This window comes from Pelobates fuscus, chromosome 5 (assembly GCF_036172605.1).
Source record: "Pelobates fuscus isolate aPelFus1 chromosome 5, aPelFus1.pri, whole genome shotgun sequence".
Taxonomy (NCBI): domain Eukaryota; kingdom Metazoa; phylum Chordata; class Amphibia; order Anura; family Pelobatidae; genus Pelobates; species Pelobates fuscus.
Genome location: NC_086321.1, coordinates 200,559,686 through 200,581,202, shown reverse-complemented (window position 1 = coordinate 200,581,202; position 21,517 = coordinate 200,559,686). Strand labels below are relative to the sequence as shown.

The 21,517-nt window shown below is 38.8% G+C and overlaps 1 protein-coding gene across 1 annotated transcript in view; it reads right to left on the bottom strand.

Moving 5' to 3' along the window:
* Positions 1-21,517, bottom strand: part of CNTNAP4 (contactin associated protein family member 4) — a 440,483-nt gene that overhangs the window by 40,762 nt on the left and 378,204 nt on the right. Inside the window, exons 18-19 of the mRNA XM_063454951.1 lie at positions 18,031-18,270; positions 4,163-4,384 (exon numbers count right to left, since the gene is read on the bottom strand). Coding sequence (XP_063311021.1) covers positions 4,163-4,384; positions 18,031-18,270 — 462 coding nt within the window. The remainder of the gene's footprint in view (positions 1-4,162; positions 4,385-18,030; positions 18,271-21,517) is intronic.

Sequence of the window (21,517 nt, the reverse complement as noted above, 5' to 3'; positions counted from 1 at the left end):
ATAGAGTCACACATGCATTCAAACCTCCCTATAGGAATGCATTAAATCAATGCTTTCCTACAGGACTTCCATGTTATGTTACCAAGTTTTACTAGGTCAGTAAACCCCAAATCCAAATCCAAATTCAAATTTAACAACAATATATATTCATAACACGTTCTAGGTGACCTAAATATGTAGAATAGTATTAGTAATTTGGTAAAGGTGTTCATGAAAGTCATTGCCATGGAAACCTGCAAAGATGGATATTTTAGAATATTAGGTCTTCAAAAAAAAAAAAAAAGATCAATTATAGAAAGCTCTTCTTTCTGACATCCACTAGAGGTGGACTTGTTTTTACAGTGAAGGGTTAAAAGGGCAGGGACACTGCACCCAGACCAATTCATTGGGAAACATAAAAGAAAAGAATAACCAACTAGGAAACCATTTAAACAGTCCTTCATATAAAAGTGAACAATGTGTAAAAAGTTGTTATTATGTTTGTTATTATATTTTCAAGCCATCCAATCACAGTGCTCTGTGTCATTTTACACAGCGTGGTAAAATGACAAATAGCACTCCGATTGGCTTAAACCCACCAATCAGAGTGTTCTTAGCCTAATTACAGGGCGGGGCAAGGCTTTATAAGCCTTCCCCCGCCCTGCGTAGCTCAGTCTGCGCGGAGCCCTCCATGGGTGAAGATGGATTACTTTTTTGCGCTCAGGGTTTTCTTTTTCATCTGGTTTTTTTTTTTGCGCTCGGGTTTTTTATTTTATTTTGAGTTCGTCGGGTATGATGGCTTTTTATTTGGCCTTTTTTGGGGCTGAAAAATGAAGATTTTAGAAAAAAGAAGACTTCAAATGGTAAGTTTTTGTTTTTTTTTACAGGTTAGTTATTTTATTCCCCCCTCACTATTTTTAGGGTGAGGGGGGTAGGTAGGGGATAGTTTGATTTGGGTGGGGTAGAGGGGGTGACTAGGGGCTTGGGACCCCTAGTCACCTTGATTGGGGGGATTTTCATTTAGGGGTGGGGGCCAGGGGGGAGGATGTCCATTCCGATGCACATCATAGAGTCACACATGCATTCAAACCTCCCTATAGGAATGCATTAAATCAATGCTTTCCTACAGGACTTCCATGTTATGTTACCAAGTTTTACTAGGTCAGCAAACCCCAAATCCAAATCCAAATTCAAATTTAACAACAATATATATTCATAACACGTTCTAGGTGACCTAAATATGTAGAATAGTATTAGTAATTTGGTAAAGGTGTTCATGAAAGTCATTGCCATGGAAACCTGCAAAGATGGATATTTTAGAATATTAGGTCTTCAAAAAAAAAAAAAAAGATCAATTATAGAAAGCTCTTCTTACTGACATCCACTAGAGGTGGACTTGTTTTTACAGTGAAGGGTTAAAAGGGCAGGGACACTGCACCCAGACCAATTCATTGGGAAACATAAAAGAAAAGAATAACCAACTAGGAAACCATTTAAACAGTCCTTCATATAAAAGTGAACAATGTGTAAAAAGTTGTTATTATGTTTGTTATTATATTTTCAAGCCATCCAATCACAGTGCTCTGTGTCATTTTACACAGCGTGGTAAAATGACAAATAGCACTCCGATTGGCTTAAACCCACCAATCAGAGTGTTCTTAGCCTAATTACAGGGCGGGGCAAGGCTTTATAAGCCTTCCCCCGCCCTGCGTAGCTCAGTCTGCGCGGAGCCCTCCATGGGTGAAGATGGATTACTTTTTTGCGCTCAGGGTTTTCTTTTTCATCGGGTTTTTTTTTTTTGCGCTCGGGTTTTTTATTTTATTTTGAGTTCGTCGGGTATGATGGCTTTTTATTTGGCCTTTTTTGGGGCTGAAAAATGAAGATTTTAGAAAAAAGAAGACTTCAAATGGTAAGTTTATTTTTTTTTTACAGGTTAGTTATTTTATTCCCCCCTCACTATTTTTAGGGTGAGGGGGGTAGGTAGGGGATAGTTTGATTTGGGTGGGGTAGAGGGGGTGACTAGGGGCTTGGGACCCCTAGTCACCTTGATTGGGGGGATTTTCATTTAGGGGTGGGGGCCAGGGGGGAGGATGGTAGGTCCCCCCCACCATTATTATCTAGGGCCCCCACCCACTGCTCAGGGGTGGGGGCCGGGGGGAGGACAGTAGGTCCCCCCTATCTTTATTTAGGGTCCCCACCCACCGCTCAGGGGTGGGGCCGGGGGGAGGACAGTAGGTCGCCCCCCTATCTTTATTTAGGGCCCCCACCCACCGCTCAGGGCTGGGGGCCATTGGGGGGAGGACAGTAGGTCCCTCCCTTCTCTTTATTTAGGGCCCCCACCCACCGCTCAGGGGTGGGGGCCAGGGGGGACAGTAGGTCCCCCCTTATTGTTTTTTTAGGGCCCCCACCCACCAATCAGGGGTGGGGGCCAGGGGGGAGGACGGTAGGTCCCCCCCACCATTATTATCTAGGGCCCCCACCCACTGCTCAGGGGTGGGGGCCAGGGGGGAGGACAGTAGGTCCCCCCTATCTTTATTTATGGCCCCCACCCACCGCTCAGGGGTGGGGGCCAGCGGGGAGGACAGTAGGTACTCCCCCCTATTTTTATTTAAGGCCCCCACCCACCGCTCAGGGGTGGGGGCCAGGGGGAGAGGACAGTAGGTCCCCCCCTTATTGTTATTTAGTAGGTCCCCCCCTTATTTTACGTGCTTTAAAGCACGTTATTCCAAACAATTTAGGAATGTTAGGTGATTTATGCCCTTTATGGATTAAAACCAGACTCTGCATCAACTATGTAATTTTCCATGGGAGTTTTGCCATGGATCCCCCTCCGGCATGCCACAGTCCAGGTGTTAGTCCCCTTGAAACAACTTTTCCATCACTATTGTGGCCAGAAAGAGTCCCTGTGGGTTTTAAAATTCGCCTGCCTATTGAAGTCTATGGCGGTTCGCCCGGTTCGCCTGTTCGCGAACATTTGCAGAAGTTCGCGTTCGCCGTTTGCGAACCGAAAATGTTATGTTCGCGACATCACTATTATTATTATTTTTATTTAATTATTTTTAAAGCTCCCTAAAAGTTCTACAGCTTTGTACAATAGTTCGACTTACAAATTTAATAAACTGCCATATGTATAACACTTAAAATGGTAAAGAGTGGAAAAATAGTAACTTGGCTTGGCTTTTCAAATGTGTGATTTCAAATGTCTCTAGTTTTCTCCTAATCAAACTTCACACTTCAAATGCCTTGAGAGGCCAGATGTGTTAATCTATACAGCTCTTCAATTTTAAGAGTGTGCTGACTTTGATTATATTGTATGAAGAGGTGAAGTAATTTGCTAAAGCCAAGATCTGCATCTAATACAAAAGAGCTGTAGCTTTACTAGAAAACTGATTTGGAAAGCTATGAATGTAGATGATCATTTTTAACATGATTATTTAAATTTTTTAACAAATGCTTTATCAAAAATAATAGTTGCATTCCAATAAATGCAAAGAGCAAATATGTCCTATTTATGAAACAAAATAAGTCTCTTGAGCGTTCAACAAAAAGTTAAATTAAAAAAATACAACATTATAGATATTAGATAACTCAACAAGTCACTGTGCAAGCTGGACATTGACTAGAAAACACAACTGATTTATTAGATGTATTATTATTAAACATGTTACTAATTTTGCAATAAACTGAAAAAGCAAATAGGAACATAATGAATATTAAATGAAAATCAGCATATGAACAGCATCACAAAACCAATACATATTGTATAGCTAACCCCTTTATAACAGATGACTTGTCAGGACTGTGATTATCTATAGAGACTCTAATCATGAAGAGGTTATTTAAAAAGCATGATGACAATAGTGGATTTTGATTGGACATTAATATAAATGGCTCTGCCATGATTTCCCCTTAGCATGATAACATTCTTTATAACATTTTAGCTATCATTGTTTTGTGTTTTCTGCTGACTGCCAAAAATCCCCCCAAAAATATTACTAAAGGAAAATTATACATTGTGCAATGTAACTTTAATGCAATACAAATTCTGGAAAACGCACAAATTAAACATATCCAGGATTCAATAAAGAATTAGACTATGCTAGCAGTTACATTCACTTTAACAGTGATGAAGGTAACAATGTGTTTATCATAGTCATTATTAAAACTGCAGTGTACTACTTACCATTTCTTGAAATAGTAATAGATATGTAATCCTTATTAAAAGAGGTTATGAAGAGCAATACGCTTGGTGCCTGGTTTGTCCGGAAAGTAAATGAAATATTTTCTCTAGCAGATGTATCTATGTAAGCAAAAGAAGCAGGTATGCTGGAATTTTTAGATACGGTATAATTGTCTTGAAAATGATAGGTAACCGAAGAACCAGCTCCAAAATATGCTGATATTTCTGAAAAAGGAAGAATCTAAATAAATATTTAATGCAATTTCAAATTCAAATGTAACAACAATATTTATTTATAACACATTCTTGGTGACCTAAATATGTAGAATAGTATTAGTAATTTGGTAAAGGTGTTCATGAAAGTAATTGCCATAGAAACCTGTAAAGATGGATATTTTAAAATTTTAGGTCTTAAAAAAAAAAAAAGATCAATTATAGTCTGAATGAAGTTATATCATATTGCTACTAAAGAAGAGGAGTGAAAAGAAAGATTAGATATGATGTATGAAAAGAATAAAGAGAGAAGGTGGCAGATAGTAGATGGTTAGGTACAGAAGTCAAGGAGGAGATGTAAGAAGGTCATATCCTCTTCAAATTCCAGCTCCCAGTGAGATGGAAAGTGTTGGATAAAGATGTGTACCAATGTGTCTATGACAGTGTGAATGAAGAGAAAGTCAGCTAATGGATCATGAGAAAAGTGAAATGTTTATGTGGGCCAGTCATGTTTTCTAATATTTACCTTATTAGAAATATTTATAGTGATGATAGTGATTTACATGATTATTCAAGCCCATTGTTTTAGCAAACACCTGCAATAGAAACTGATATATCCCAGAGCAGGTCATAATGACAATGCAAATGTAATGCATCTTGGACGTAAAAACCCAAGGGCAGAGTACAGAATATGTAATATAGTCCTAACCTCAACATCTGAGGAAAGGGATTTAGGGGTGATTATTTCTGATGCCTTAGGTAGGCAGACAATGTAATAGAGCAGCAGGAAATGCTAGCAGAATGCTTGGTTGTATAGGGAGAGGTATTAGCAGTAGAAAGAGGGAAGTGCTCATGCCATTGTACAGAACACTGGTGAGACCTCACTTGGAGTACTGTACACAGTACTGGAGACCGTATCTTAAGAAAGATATTGATACCTTAGAGAGAGTTCGGAGAAGGGCTACTAAACTGGTTCATGGATTGCAGGATAAAACTTACCAGGAAAGGTTAAAGGATCTTAACATGTATAGCTTGGAGGAAAGACGAGACAGAGGGGATATGATATAAATATTTAAATACATAAAGGGAATCAACACAGTAAAGGAGGAGACTATATTTAAAAGAAGAAATGTATTAAAGTATAGAATACAATCTGTGTTCTAGGTCAAGAAAGAATCTGGAAACAGTTTAGCTGTTTAGAGGTCAGGGCAGTCAGATTTCAGAGCCCATTAAAAAAAACAAATGACACACCACAAATCAAAATGGACTCTTGGGTAACAGAGACCATGACAGGGTACTGGGCAGTATAGTCCTGTATAGCCTTAGACAATATACTATTGAACTGTGTCAATAATTATGCCAAAATAAGACCAGCATGGCAGCAAAAAATGAACAAGAAGTATAGTGAGTCTCCTAGTTGTCACCAACAAGCCTGTTAACTCGAAAAAATGTGATAAACACAAAAGTCAAAAGAAATGGTGTAGTGTGCTACAATTACATGTGTGTGGATCACCAATGAGATAATATACATACACTGGATATCGTTCTCCCAAAACATACTGGAGTACTCCAGTTAGGAAATGATATTCCAGCTTTTAATCACTTAAAAACATAAAACAAAACATAGATACAATGATAAAAGATAAGGTGATTAATGCACTCACAAGTGGTCCGACACTAACAGTGGCCAGAAAGGCACATCAATAGGTCAACAGATCTACCACAAAGGGACTCCAAGATGTTCTGAGTCAAATCCTGAATGCACCAAGGTTCTGAATCCTAAGGGGTAATAAAGGAGTGAGTTCTGGATAAGGATGTCCCAAATAGAGTGACGAGAGAGTTATAGAGGCTCCGTATGCGTCCGACTGTTTTCGTCCTCAGGACTTTTTCAAGGAAGAGTTTTGATGTATTCCACACCATTCAGACTTATAAACCCCACCATTTTTTGTGCACCTGGGTATCCCAGGTGGGGTTAACCAGATCAGGTGTGCGTAAAAACAAATTCCCAACAAAAATATGGCCACTGAGCTCATATATGGAGACCAAAGTGGTAGCCATTAGGTTATGTCTTCTGGATATATAATCCAGTGACTAAACATTGTACTCTCCCCTTCACCACAAATAATACTGTTATTCAATTAGAAAGAACAGCTATAAAAGAAGTTGGTGGGAGATGGTGGGAGGTGGTATATTTGGAGCAATATTTGAAATAAGGCATTGTACCAAGAGGTCTACGTATCAATAAGATACCTGCATTTGGCCTAGACTCTAATGATTTTATGTCTAGATGGAATGGAATTTTGGAACAATGCTCCAAAGAATGAATGGTTCTATTAATAGAATTCCAACAAAATTAGATTAAAAAGTTTGAGGAAGAAACAGAAGCGTTGGAGAAAGAAATCAGTACCTACTTCACTACTGATGAGATAGACATTAAGAATGGTGAAATTAAACAAAAGATTGAACAATTGGAAAATACATTAATAGAAAAAAATAATAATTAGATCTCGGGAGGGGCACTTGTAGATTATTTAAATAAATAATCCACGCACAATAACCACTACAGCTCTGTGTATAGGTTATGGTGCCAGGACTGCTGGGACCCCCTCCCAGAGTAAGTAGTCAAACCGTTTAAGAACAGTTTGACAACTTACCTGGGGTCTGCTGGGATATGGGGGCAGTGTGTGTGCTGGGGCAGTGTGTGTTTGTGTGGGGAAGGGAAGTATGTTTATGGGGGCTGTGTGTGCATATGTGGGGGAAGTGCTTGTATGTGGGGGAAGTATATGTGTATGTGGGGGAAGTGTGTATGGGGCAGTGTATGTGTGTGTGGGGGGGGCAGTGTGTGTATGGGTGGGCAGTGTATGTGTGTGTGGGAGCACTTTGTGTATGGGTGGGCAGTGCATGTGTATGTGTGGGGAAGTGTATGTGTGTGTGGGCAGTGTGTGTATGGGTGGACAGTGTATGTGTAATATGGAGGATCCCAGGGATATAACAATCAAGCCAAAATATATCCTTAACAAAGAGCAAGCCACACAAAAAGATCCCGCAATTATTCCAACAGGAATAAACCCAAAACATAATTTACACCAGGCTCTCAATCCCAGAGAAATAAATATAACAGGAATTATACAGATGGAAGGAGTAGAAATTATCGATAGATTATGCAATAGACGTGATGTCTTCAAGGAGGCCAATAAAGGTGGTGCAGTGGTTATATTGGATTGTGGAGACTACATAACAGAGGCCATGAGACTCCTTGGAGACAACTGCATGTGTCGCTTGTTACCCAATAATCCCACTGTAGAATATACCACTAAACTTCTTCATTTATTAAATGATGGAAAGGATCAGGATATCCTAAGTCAAAATGAATAATTTTTTTTATTTAATCCTCACCCTAGACTGGACACATTTTAATATTTACCCACGGTCCATAAATCCTAATAAAACGACCTGACAGGCCTATTGTAAGTGGCATTGGTAGTGTAACATTTAATCTGTCCCAATATATCGCTTATTTCCTACTAAAATATGTATCTAAAACGAAATTGTATATTAAAGACACTGGACATATCCTCAGCATCATGAAGGACATACAATGGAAAAACAGTCACATTTGGGCTATGGACGGCCATTGACCACCAAAAAGGTCTACTAGCCATTAGGAAGGTATTAGAACAAGGTCAAAGTATGCACGAAAGACAGAGCAACTTTATTTTGGATTTTGGATTACATCAATTTTATTCTTACTAACAAATATTTTTTATATGAGAATAGGCTTTACCTTTAGATTTGTGGTATCACCATGGGCACCAGGTTTGCGCCCAGCTATGTCAATCTTTTTATGGCCACCTGGGAGAATGATCATATCTGGGCCGATCATAGCTGGATGTCAAACCTAATGCTCTAGAAACATTTTAGAGATGACATCATTATTATTTCTAAATGTTTAATGTATATAAATAATAATGATCAGGGTCTGAAATTTACCACGGATATCCAAATCAATAACATTAATTTTTTTGGACAATAATTTTTTTTTATTCAACAAGACAAAATTTGCTATAGGACCTTTTTTAAACCTACTGATAAGTTATATTGATTTTAAAAGTTGCCACCATCATCAGTGTTTAACAAATATTCCTAAAGGTCAGTTCATGCACATAAGTCGCAACTGTACCAGGGACGAGGACTTTGAATCCCAAACCGAATTTTTGGAAAGAGGATTCACCGACAGGCATTACCCCAAAGGCTTGTTGAACCAAATAGAGATAAAATAGATTTTAGTTTGTCTTTTTTTTTTGAGGATGAGGATGTAGTATTAGTAAGTATTAGTATTAGTAAGTATGAGTGGGTGGCATGTTTCTTATATCCTTCTTGGTCTTGTTATTGCCTGACCTGGAACCCCTGAGTGTGCGTGGGGATTGTGCATTTGCCTGGAATCTATTGCTCCTCTAATGTGTGCTCGTTGTTCCTTTCATTCTCATACCACTATGTTTATCGGTCCTAATACGTGGTTTGAATGTCTACATGTCTGGTTTAGAGAACGGTTCTTTGCTATTCTGTTTTGCCCAGTATTCTTTCCACATGAGGTTGGCCTTGGCGATGATTTTCTTTTCTCCGTATTGGCGCATGTGCATATTTTCATATTGCCAGTTAGTGTTTACTTGGTCGATGAGGTTGGAGATTTTAGGTGATGTCGCCTTCTTCCAGAGCCTGGCTAACACCATCGCAGCTGATATGAGTGTGTGGTACGTTGTCGCCCATTGTACTTTGTTCATTTGTTCTGGCGGTATAAACAAAATGCAGGAGTCTACGTTGGGTAATAAACCTGTCTGGGTGGCTTGTGCTATAATTTCTTGAACTGTCTTCCAGAAAGTTTGTAGTGCCGGGCATGACCACCAGATGTGGAGCATCGTTCCCACTTGTTTGTTGCATCTCCAACATATATTTGTGGATGTTTTCGGCCATATTCTGTGTATTTTATCCGGAACTAGATACCAACGGTATAGCAGCTTCCTTTGTAATTCCAGGTGGTTCGTACATGAAGTGACATCTTTGTGGGATACGTACGCTTTCATCCACTGATCTTCTTCTATAGGGAAGTTGAGTTCTCTTTGCCATGCTTGTTTGAAGTTCGTTTTGACTTTTGTCTTTCTTGAGATTAACCGGCCGTAGCACACTGAGATCACCTTCTTATGGGGTAACTTGTCTAGGCATATTTTCTCATAATGGGACAGCATATCCGATGGTACTGTCATACCATCTGTCGGTTTTGAGTTTGCCATGCATGATTTAAATTGTAGATAGGGGAACAGCTGACGGCTGGAGAGGTCGTATTTAGCCTGTAACTCGGGCAATGGTATCAGCGTCCCCTCTTCGTACATGTGCACTACATGCTTCACGCCCTGAGTTATCCATGAGTGTTTGTCGAAAGTAGGAATGATTCTCGCTATTGCATCCATGGGAGTGGACATCGGGAGCGGTTGATAATTGGTCATTGTTTGTTTAAGGAGGTCCCAAATTTCTACTAGGAGTTTTGTCGTGGGTAGGAGGTGATCCGTTTGTGGTCTCCACTTCAGTGGTGTCCAAAGAATGGTTTGCAACTCTATTGGTGCCGCCCAGTGGGACTCAATGTGGGACCATTGGGGAGTGTTGACCTTGGACATTGTTTGTGCTATAGTGTTAAGAATTGCCGCTTGGTAGTAGGCCTGAATGTCTGGGAAGCCTAACCCTCCCTCCTTGGTAGGTTTCTGCAGTGTTCTGGTAGCTACTCTTACTTTTTTGTTATGCCAAGCGAATTTCAAGAACATGTTCTGGGCTTCTGTAATGAAGCTTTTTGGTATTGGGATTTGTAGTGTGCGAAACAGATATTGTAGTTTAGGTAAGAGTGACATCTTTAAGCCGCTATTCGGCCTATCCAAGATATAAATTTCCCTTCCCAGTCTTGCAGGGTGGTTTTAATCGATGCTAGGATGTTTCTGTAATTGCTCTTGAACAAGTTAATTGGGTTTTTTGTGATTTTGAGGCCTAGAAAGGTCAGAAAGTCTGTTCGCCAATCCAACGGAAAGTTTTCTTGTAGTCTTCTCATTTGTTGTGTGGAAATATTTATTCCCATAGCTTGCGTTTTCTTGACATTTAGCTTATAGTATGAGTATGTCCCGTATTGTTCAATCTGTTTCATTAGATTTGGCATAGAGATGTGTGGTTCTGTTAGTGTGAGAAAGACATCATCTGCAAAAAGACTTAATTTGTACTCTTCAGTGCCCAGTTTGACGCCCTTAATCAAAATTTCGCTCCTTATTTTGCTTGCTAGGGGTTCCAGCGCTAGTACATACAGCAATGGTGATAATGGGCATCCTTGCCTGGTCCCATTCATTATTTCGAAGGCCTCCGAGTAGAAACCTGCGTTGAGAACTTGAGCTGTGGGATGATTATATAAGGCACGGATTGTTCCCAGAAATTGGTCAGGAAAACGAAATTTTTGAAGGACCTCTTGAAGAAACGGACAACTGAAGCGGTCAAAAGCCTTTTCTGCGTCCAATGAAATTAAGAGTCTTTCCTTTCCCATTCTTCGTATGCTGTGTACAAGGTTCAGTACCTTACGAGTGTTATCGGAGCCTTGCCTTCCTGCCACAAAGCCTACCTGATCATTATGTATCAATGCCGGCAGTATCTTGCTTAGCCTTTGTGCATGAAGTTTGGCGTACAATTTGGCGTCTGTATTTAACAGTGAGATTGGGCGAAAGTTAGGGCATTGTGTCGGAGGCTTGCCCGGCTTAGGGAGTGTAATGATATGTGCTTTTAGTAGTTCTTGGGGTAAGGCCCCTAGCTGTGTGGCTTGGTTGAATAGTTGTGCTAAATGTGGTGCTAGTAACTTGCGGAATGTGTGATAATACAGATTCGAAAAGCCATCCGGTCCAGGAGCTTTATTTTTAGGTAACATTTTAATTATGTTCTCTACTTCTTCTTTTGTGACAGGTGCCACAATGTCTGCTATTTGGGCTTCATTTAGGTATGGCAGTTGAATGTCCTCTAGGTATTTGCGAATTTCTTCCCTATTATGTTCTATGATGTCTTTTGTTTGGTTTAAGTTGTATAGATTTTGGTAATACTTGGCGAAGGTGTTGCTGATGTCCACCGGTGATATGATCTTCTTATTAGATTGGTCGATGATGTATTCGATTTTGTTCCTTGCCTCTCTTTGTTTGAGTTTAGACACCAAGAGTTTGCCGGCTTTATTCCCTTGGGTGTATTGTTGCATATTGAGTTTTTTTAGGTTAAAATTCACTCTTTGTAAGGTGTGCTCCTTGAGCTTGTCTTGTAGGCCTTTGATCGTTGTCAGTAGTGTGTCAGTTGGTTTTGTTTTATGTAGTAAGATTGCTTCCTGTAATTGTTTTTGCCAGCTTGACCACTGTGCTTGTGTGCTGTGTTTAAGCTGCACAGCTCTTCTTAGTAGTAGTCCCCTAACTACAGACTTATGTGCCTGCCAAATCGTGCTCATTGGCATCTGTGGAGATTGGTTGATGTCAAAGTAGTGTATGATTTCTGTTTCTAGGGACTCCACGAATGTTTTATCAGCTAGTAGTGATTCATTTAGTATCCATGGGCTTTTGTGTTTGTATTCGTACTGATCCTTGATCGATAGTGTCACTGCTGCGTGATCTGACCAGCTGATCACCTGTATATTACTGTCTGCCAGTTGGTCTAAATGTTGCCTATGGATGTGAAACCTATCTATTCTTGTATACGTCTTATGTGGGGCAGAGTAATACGTGTAATCTCTTTGGTTTGGATGTAGCACTCGCCATGTGTCATATAGTTGGTAATCATCCATCAGTTTCTTATATGCTGTACAAGTGGATTGAAGTTTTGCTTTCTGTTTAGAGCTCGGGCGTGTGGTGGTGTCCCAAGCGGGATCCATGATATGATTAAAGTCCCCGCATAGGATCAGCATGCCTCTTTGGATTTTGGTTGTTTTCGCCAATAGTTTGTGAAGGAAGTTTCGCTGATCGATATTCGGAGCGTATAGCGATACTATGGTGTATTCAACATTGTTTATCGTGCATATCAGTAAGATGTATCTTCCCATGGGATCTATGTGTGATTCATGGTGTGTGAATGCTACCGTATTTTTGATGAGAATCGACACTCCTTTAGATTTATGTCCCGTAACTGAGTGGTATTGGTGGGGGTAGAGATCTAATCTAAATGCGGGCGCTGTTTTGAAGTGAGTTTCTTGAAGACATGCAATATCAGCTTGCTCTTTTTTAAGGTCTCTGAGTAAGCAGTGTCTTTTGTATGGGGTATTCAGTCCTTTCACGTTTTGGGAGTATATTTTCATTGTGAGATGGACTCGCTTTCGCTCAGATTATCTTGCCTGCAACGTAAAGCACACAGTAGTGTGTTCGTTTCTTGTGAGTCTATCTGGTATTTCTTTTGGCTCAGTGTCGTAGGATGTAGTGCGCACGAGCTGTCTTTCCTGATTTATGTTAGTCTGCAATGTAATGTGCCTATCTGACTTCACTATATCGGGGTATGGGTATATGTTATAACTGGGCAGGGGTGAGGGTAGCGGGGTGTAACAAGATAGTAATCTCAACTATTAATGCCCAAACATGGGCTTGAGTGCCGGGCTACAGCACTATGTGGGAGCGTGATTGGGGGTTAGACTTACTGTGCGGTATGTACACTTGTCAGTGTCTAGCTGGGTTTGCACTAGGTTCCGTAGGCCTGGGCCTGGCTCAATAGAGCATGTGTTGGGGCCCTCATCTCTGGAGGGTTATTGTGATGCCCTCTAGGTTAATCGTTTGGCTCCTTTTTCCCTCCGCATGTGGTGCCCTGTCGTGCTCCTGGGTGCATGATTTCAAACCCGGTATGGGAATTATTGGATAATGCGGCGGTAAGCGCCTTCCCTGCTGTTTATTAGGGGTAGTATGCGCTCGCACCATAAACTCAACTTCGAACCTAGCTGATTGCCTATATATGATATGACATATTGGTATTAAACAGATAAACATTTTAACTCCGAACTTTGCAAAATCAGGTCTGCTAGATAGTTATATACACACAATATTGTATGGTTCCTTGACCCTGGGTCTCATCCTCAGGGTTTCTGTAACACAATATAGTGAATGCTATTTCTCGTACAAATAGTAACTTATGTAACAACAGTAATATGAGATTTGGCTATTAAATTATATGCAAACCATTAGCCGCTACTTCTGGATACAGGGAGTCTTTTAATTTTCGGGTTTTCTTCCATTCTGCGGATCTTCCAGTTGAGGCCTGCAATTCCTCTGGATGCTGTTGCACAGTGATGCCCCAGGATCTCAGAACACGTTTGCCGTCCTCCGGTGTCAATATGGTGGTCGAAGTTCCATTTCTGTGTACGGTTAGCCAAACTGGATGTCCCCAACGGTAAGGAAGTCTCTGTATTCGTAAGGCCTCCGTAATTCCCTTGAATGCTCTGCGCTTCTGGAGAGTGAGGGTTGATAAGTCTGAGAAGAGTTGAATGTTTCTGTATTTTTCTGGTAAGTCACCTTGCTTTCTTGCTGCTTGCATAATGATATCTTTTACATGGTTGTAGTGCATCTTGGCCAGCACGTCTCGTGGAGCTTCTGCCGGTAAAAACTTCGGTTTAGCCACTCTGTGCGCTCTATCAATGAGCATCATGTCGACGTGTATGTCCGGTGTAAGCGATTTAAACAAGCCTGTCAGAAATTCTTGCAGGTCTGGGTGTTTCACATCCTCAGGGATGTTCCTGAACCTGATGTTTTGGCGTCTCGATCTATCTTCTAGATCCATTACTTTCAGCTGCAGCTGTTCATGCTGATGCTCGAGACTTTGTACATGTTCCGCCATGTCGTTGTGGGCCTCCGCATACTCTCCCATTCGGTTCTCCATTCTAGCTGTGCGGTCGCTCAGATCTTGCATATCCTTCCTTATGTCTGCCAAAGTGCTGTTGATATTTGTTAGGATTCTGTCTGACACGGAGTCTAGGCATTTCTGTAGTATCCCTTGCGTGATCGGCAGGTTGTCAGTGGGATCCTGTTGCAGCGGCAGCGTGTCGTCTCCGTCACCATCTTGGTCACTTGTTCGTGTTGCGGCCTGCTTGTGAGGTTGCGGTCTCGTTCCAAAGAACGCTAGTTTGTCCCCTTTGTCCGGATTTTTGGGTTTGCTCTTTGTCTGTGACATCTTCTGGATCACTTGGTAGTGCTTCCCCTATATTGTCGCTGGTAAAAAAACGCGTTTGTCGGGTCTGTGGGTACGGAGCTCCGGCTACATGCGACTGTCTTCGTCGCGGGTTAGACCACGCCCCCTTAGTTTTTCTTTTAACACACAATTTAATAGCAAATCCAAATGAATAGAAAAAAATGTATGACAGTTTTATTGCAGGATGATGTTTTAAAGGGAATTTTACCTCCTAGACCTAAAGTCAATTACAATAAAGCCAGGAATTTAAATCTCATTTAGCACCCAGCCTTCTACCATCCATTGATAAACAAAACTCCACTTTCTTTCCTACACCCAATGGCTTTTTCAAATGTGGGCACTGCAAGATGTGTAAACATCTTCCCAGTTCAATTAGGGAATGTATTAGCTCTGCAACCAAACAGACCTACAAAATTAAGCACTTTATAAATTGTTCCGCTAAAAATGTGGTTTATTTATTACAATGCCCCTGTGGGGAGCAATATGTGGGACGTACAATCAGAACCCTTAGGAAACGCACCTTGGAACATCAACAGGCCATTACGAAGAAAGATGTAAAACACAGTGTACCTAGACACTGTGGAAACTGAGCTCTCTTTGATTTTAAACAATTGTTTTGTTTTGGGATTGACTTAAACATGATAATAGAAAGGGGGATATAGTGAAAAAAGGTGTGTCAACGTGAAACCCAATGGATATATAAACTTAAGACATTGAGAGAACCTGGTTTAAATGTTGATGTCAACAGCATGGCTTTCATGTGATTCTTAACCATTATTTATGTAAAAAACTAATATTTTTATACTAATTTTTCATATTCATTTTATTATTAATTGCATATATTTTTTTATATCATGTATTTTATATGCAGTGTCTTGATGTTTACATGGGGATATTAATCATATTTTTTTTTTTTTATTTCCCTTTTTTTTCCATACTTTCTTTGTAACATTTATATATTTTTTCATTTATTATTGCTGGGGTACTAATATTTTGTGCAATAATTTCAATTTATAACACATTCATTCATAATGTCTTAATGAGCTCATAATGAGTGGATCTCATTTTTACCTTTTGATTAACATTTGATTTGTTCATCTACATTGTAAACATTCATGCACACCAATCATTTACAGTAATGCACCATTTAACCACTGTTTATTTTGATGGTCTTTCAGGCTGTCAGTATGTTGTAACCTTCTGCCCGTTTTGGATTCAATATGATCGAGCAATTCAGCTATTTTTCTAAGTTTTCGCGCATGCATGATAATTTGTTTTGCACACGCGCGACTTCATAGTCGCTGCTGAACATGCGAGCAGCTATTCACTTTTCTCCATTTTTTTCTTGCATGCGCGGTGACATAGACGCCGCTGCATATGCGAGCAGCCATCATTTATTTTTTTTGTCCTTGAGTGGCGCCGTTGAAGATACCGGGAAACAAAATTTATGTTGATTAAAATGTTAATTGTTAATTTAATGCACATTTTGTTATTGTGTTCTTCCCCCACATGATGGCCAGTCCGGGAAGGGAGTACAATGTTTAGTCACTGGATTATATATCCAGAAGACATAACCTAAGGGCTACCAAATTGGTCTCCATATATGATCTTGACGGCCATGTTTTTGTTGGGAATTTGTTATTACAGACACCTGATCTGGTATAACCCACTTGGGAAACCCAGGTGCACAAAAATTGGTGGGGTTTATAAGTCTGAATGGTGTGGACTACATCTAAGCTGTTCCTTGAAAAAGTCCTGGATGAAATGATGAAAACGGTTGGACGCATACGGAGCCTCTATAACATACATACACTGGTTATTGTTCTCCCAAAATATACTGGTAGTACTCCAGTTCAGAAATGATATTCCAATACTCTCTTCACTCTATTTGGGCCATCCTTATCCAGAACTCACTCCTTTATCACCACTTGGGATCCAGAACCTTGGTGCATTCAGGAGCTGACTCAGGACATTTTGGAGTCCCTTTGTGGCAGGTCTTTTGACCTATTTATGTGCCTTTCTGGTCACTGTTAGTGGCAGACTATTTGTGAGTGCATTAATCACCTTATCTTTTAGCATTGTATCTAATAGTCTTACACTGTTTTGCTTTATGTTTATGTTTTTAAGTGATTAAAAGTTGGAATATCGTTTCCTAACTGGAGTACTACCAGTATATTTTGGGAGAACGATAACCAGTGTATGTATATTATCTCATTGGTGATCCTTGCACATGTAATTGTAGAACACCACACCATTTCTTTTGCCTTCAGCAAAAAACTAAGCAGGCCTTAGGGCATACAAATGGAAAGCAATCTTGATGCCGGAATTACACTCGGCGTCCATACACTTAGAGCCATCAGTGTGACCCATGACACTCATAAACAGACATCCATTTGATTTATATTTGTTTGCAGTAGGGAGATCCTTGGGGATCCTGCTTGTTTATGTGGGGATACATTGAGGTGTTTTTTGAATGTTTGTGTTGTTATTTAATTTCATTATATGTTATATAATGCCTATAATATGTTTTAGATCTGCATTTGATAACTGAATTTTGCTATTCCTATCTGCTGCCTTTAAAGGGTTAAGTTATTGTTAGTGAGTTAAATGTTGAATAGAGACTGTGTTGGGCTCTGAGAATGGAATCCAATTTTTTTAATGAGTTTGTAACTTGACTTTCCTTTTGAGGTTGATTCCTGAGTGCCCCATTTAGTGCACACAAGGACCATTGCTGCGTGAAAACACACAAACTGCATTGTAGTTTTGTACAGTGCATTCTGACACCCATCCCCTGGAATGCTTTCTGGGAGTTCAGCAGTTTAGCTCCACAGTAAAAAAAAAAAAAAATATATATATATATATATATATATATATATATATATATATATATATATATATATATATATATATATATATATATATATATATATATAGTAAGAACAAAACTCATCTGGGCTAGTGAGTAGCACTCTTAAATCTCAAATGAGGAGTATTGTCATTTTGTGAGAATCTTTGTTAAATAAGATATTTCTGCTTATTTACAGGATTCATGAAGAGAAATACAAATGCATAACCATCCTTCAATATAATTTCTGCATGAAAAACATGCATTACTAAACATTTTTAAATCAAAAGAGATGATAATTCTAATAACTCCTTGAATTCTATTCTAATTACAAAAAAATAAAAATGTAATAGGCAGTCGACCAAGGAATTTTGCATTACATATTTCCCTTTCATATAATTCCTTAATGAAACCTATGATGCATAGCATATTCATTTGGCAACTTATAAAAATGATCATATGCTGTGCTGGTCTAGCAGATTTTAACAAAATATAAAAGTAATGATTGGAATAATATTAATAATAGATCATTTATCATTTACTGTATCCTTGTCTTTATTGTTATAAAATCCAAATTACTGTATTGCAATATACCAACCTTTTTTACAAAATGGTCCAGTGTATGCTGAGAAGCTGCAATCACAAGAAAATCCACTGTGCTTTTCTATACATTTTCCTCCATTGTGACATAAGCTCCCATAACTACTGCAGTGTCCAGGACATCCTGGCTTGATATCTGGGGTCATCTTAGCTCTCTCTTCCAAATCAATTGGAACTCCATTGAGTTTTAAAGACCGGATACATCCTAAAAATCCCTTCTGTCGTGATGCAGTTCCACCTTTAGTTTAGAAAATATATAGATTTTAGAGCTTCTTACATACTACACAAAATTAAAACATTGATAGACATAGAAAATGTATAAGGTATAACAATACAGTGCCATGGAGGTTGCATTGTAGATTTTAATAAAGCAAGAAATTGTTTCCTTTTTCACTAAGCACACGTCTATGAATTGTTCAGTCTGACAGTCTTTTCTTTTACTTCATCTCCATTGTGTCTTTCATCCCGTCTCTAGAATATAAAGCCTCATCATATTCATCTCACAAAACATTTGGCATACCACAGCCATATTTGTTCAAATCTGATCAAATTAATTGATTCAGACAATTTTCAGTCTTTCCCTGCCAACATTCTTTTTTTCAATTTGTCAATTTTTATTATTTTCTTTCGTATTGCAAAGCATGGTACGATATTACAGAAAAGAAAAAGGGGAAAAGGAAAAAACAACAGGGCATTACAAAAGGCGGTTTTCCACAAATTATGGTATTCAGTACATCAAATAATTATATATCAAATAATACGACATCTTATGTCTTGTGACACTCTGTTCCTTATAGGCGAATATACACCAGGAATAAATTAGAAACCCCTAGGTTGTGCTCATTGTAGGCGACAATGTTATGCCTCTTCACTTCTTACACCTAAACAACTGGCCCCAAGGGGCAGGTACAGTAACCAAGTATAAGTCATTCAGTGTCAACCTCTTTTATGGCCTCTTGCATCTTAATGCACGGATTTGTGAAATGGAGCCTTCATTGTGGGTTATATAGAGTGGGACATGCAGGAAAGTGAGAAAAGCAGGAAAAGTGGAGAGACCATAGAGGTAAGAGAAAAGATAGGTCCATTAAGGTCCATTAAGGGGAGGAGAAGGACATAGGGTTGTCCCCAACTATATACATGTGGATGCTGGTCTTGTCTTGTGGAGTGCCCTTAATTTTGTCATTGTTGTGCGGTTGGGCAGTAATTAATTGATTCTCTGGTGGAGTTAGTGATTACTCAGGGTGAGTTAATAGTTACTTCAGAGGAGTTAATGGGTACTCTGGAGGAAAGCAGCTGACTTTCAGATTGAAGGTGATATGAAATGATGTGAACTGATCTCAAGCTCCCGAATGTGTGTGGGGTCTTAATGACCACCTGCAACCAACATTTTTTTTAAAAGAAACACTCCAAGCACTATAAGTAGCACAGTGTATTGTTTCAATGTATTGAATAAGGAGTTTTATTATACTCCATTTATATCTTAAAGGGATTCTCCAGTGCCCCATCCCAAGTTGCTGAAGGGGTGAAAACCCCTTCACAGTGACTTACCAGAGTCCAGTGCCGATGTCCCTTGGTGCTGGGTCAGGCTCTGCCTACTCTACTCCGCCGCTGATGTCAGCCCCTGGGCGAGACCTAATGTGCATGTGCGGCAATGGCCGCGCACACGCAGTAGACCTTCCCATAGGAAAGCATTATACAATGCTTTCCTATGGGGATTTCGGCGACGTTGGAGGTCCTCACATAGCGTGAGGACAGCCAGCGTCGTTTTAAAACACAGCATCGTTCTAAGAACACGGAAGTCCCTCTAGTGGCTGTCTAATAGACAGCCACTAGAGGAGGACTTAATTCTTCAATGTAAATATTGCCGTTTATAAAAACTGCAATAACCCCTTAAGGACCGGCCTGTTTTTGCGATGTTTGTACGTTAAGGACCAGAGCAGTTTTAACACTTTTGTGGTGTTTGTGTTTAGCTGTAATTTTCCGCTCTCTCATTTACGGTTCCCATACAAGTTATATATTGCTTTTTTCACGACGAGAAGGGCTTTCTTTACATACCATTATTTGTATTATGTCATATATTGTATTAAAAAATAAATAAAAAAATATGGTGAAAAATTTAAAAAAAAAACATGTTTTTGGACTTTTACTTGAAAAATCTTTTACTTATCTACAAAAGCTAATGAAAAAAAACTGCTAAATTGATTCAAAATGTTGTCCCGAGTTTAAAAACACCCAGTGTTTACATGCTTTATTGCTTTTTTTTGCAAGTTATAGGCCTATAAATACAAGTAGGAAATTGCTGTTTCAATATATATATATTTTAAATGTATCAATAGTGACATTGTAACACCGTTATCTGTCATAAATGCCCGAAACACACCTAACATGTACATATTTTTTTAAAGTAGACAACCCAGGGTATTCAAAATGGGGTATGTCCAGTCTTTTTTAGTAGCCACCTAGTCACAAACACTGGCCAAAGTTAGCATTTATATTTGTTTGTGTGTTAAAAATGCAAAAAACGCTAACTTTGGCCAGTGTTTGTGACTAGGTGGCTACTAAAAAAAGGCTGAACATACCCCATTTCTTTTGCAAATGGTATGCCATCATGGGGCTAATTCTCATTCCTTGGCTACCATACGCTCTCAAAGGCAACCTAACCAATCTGACAAATTTCAATAAAAAAAAAAAAAGTAAAATCAAGCCTTATATTTGACCCTGTAACTTTCACAAACACTATAAAACATCTACATGTGGGGTACTGTTATACTCAGGAGACTTCGCTGAACACAAATATGAGTGTATCAGAACAGTAAAATATATCACAGCAATAATATCCTCAGTGAAAGAGCTGTTTGTGTGTGAAAAATGAAAAAAACTTCACTTTCACTGACAATATCATCGCTGTGATATGTTTTACTGTTTTGAAACACTAATATTTGTGTTCAGCGAAGTCTCCCGAGTAAAACAGTACCCCCATGTACAGGATTTAGGGTGTCATAGACAGTTACAGGGTTAAACACAGTGCTAGCAAATTAAATTATCTGGACTTTCGGCCTGGGTTGGCAGGCAGATCCCTCGAATTGCAATCATTAAAATTACTTAATTAGGTAAAAATATTACATAAATATGCACGTATAATTTTAATATATATACATATTTATATATTTGACGTCTACGTGTATATTTATGAAATTATTTATGTAATTATGTATGTGGACATATGTATATTTCGTATTATTTTTATTTATTTATTTATACATAGATATATATATCATTACATTCTAAGTGTATTTTGATATAAATATATATATATATATATATATATATATATATATATCAATATCAAAATACTGTTAGAATAAAATTGCATATATATATATAATTTTTTTTAATTATTAAAACATATTTTAATTTTTTGTTATTTATTTTTATTAACATATTATTTGTATTTTATAATAATATATATATATACCATATATATA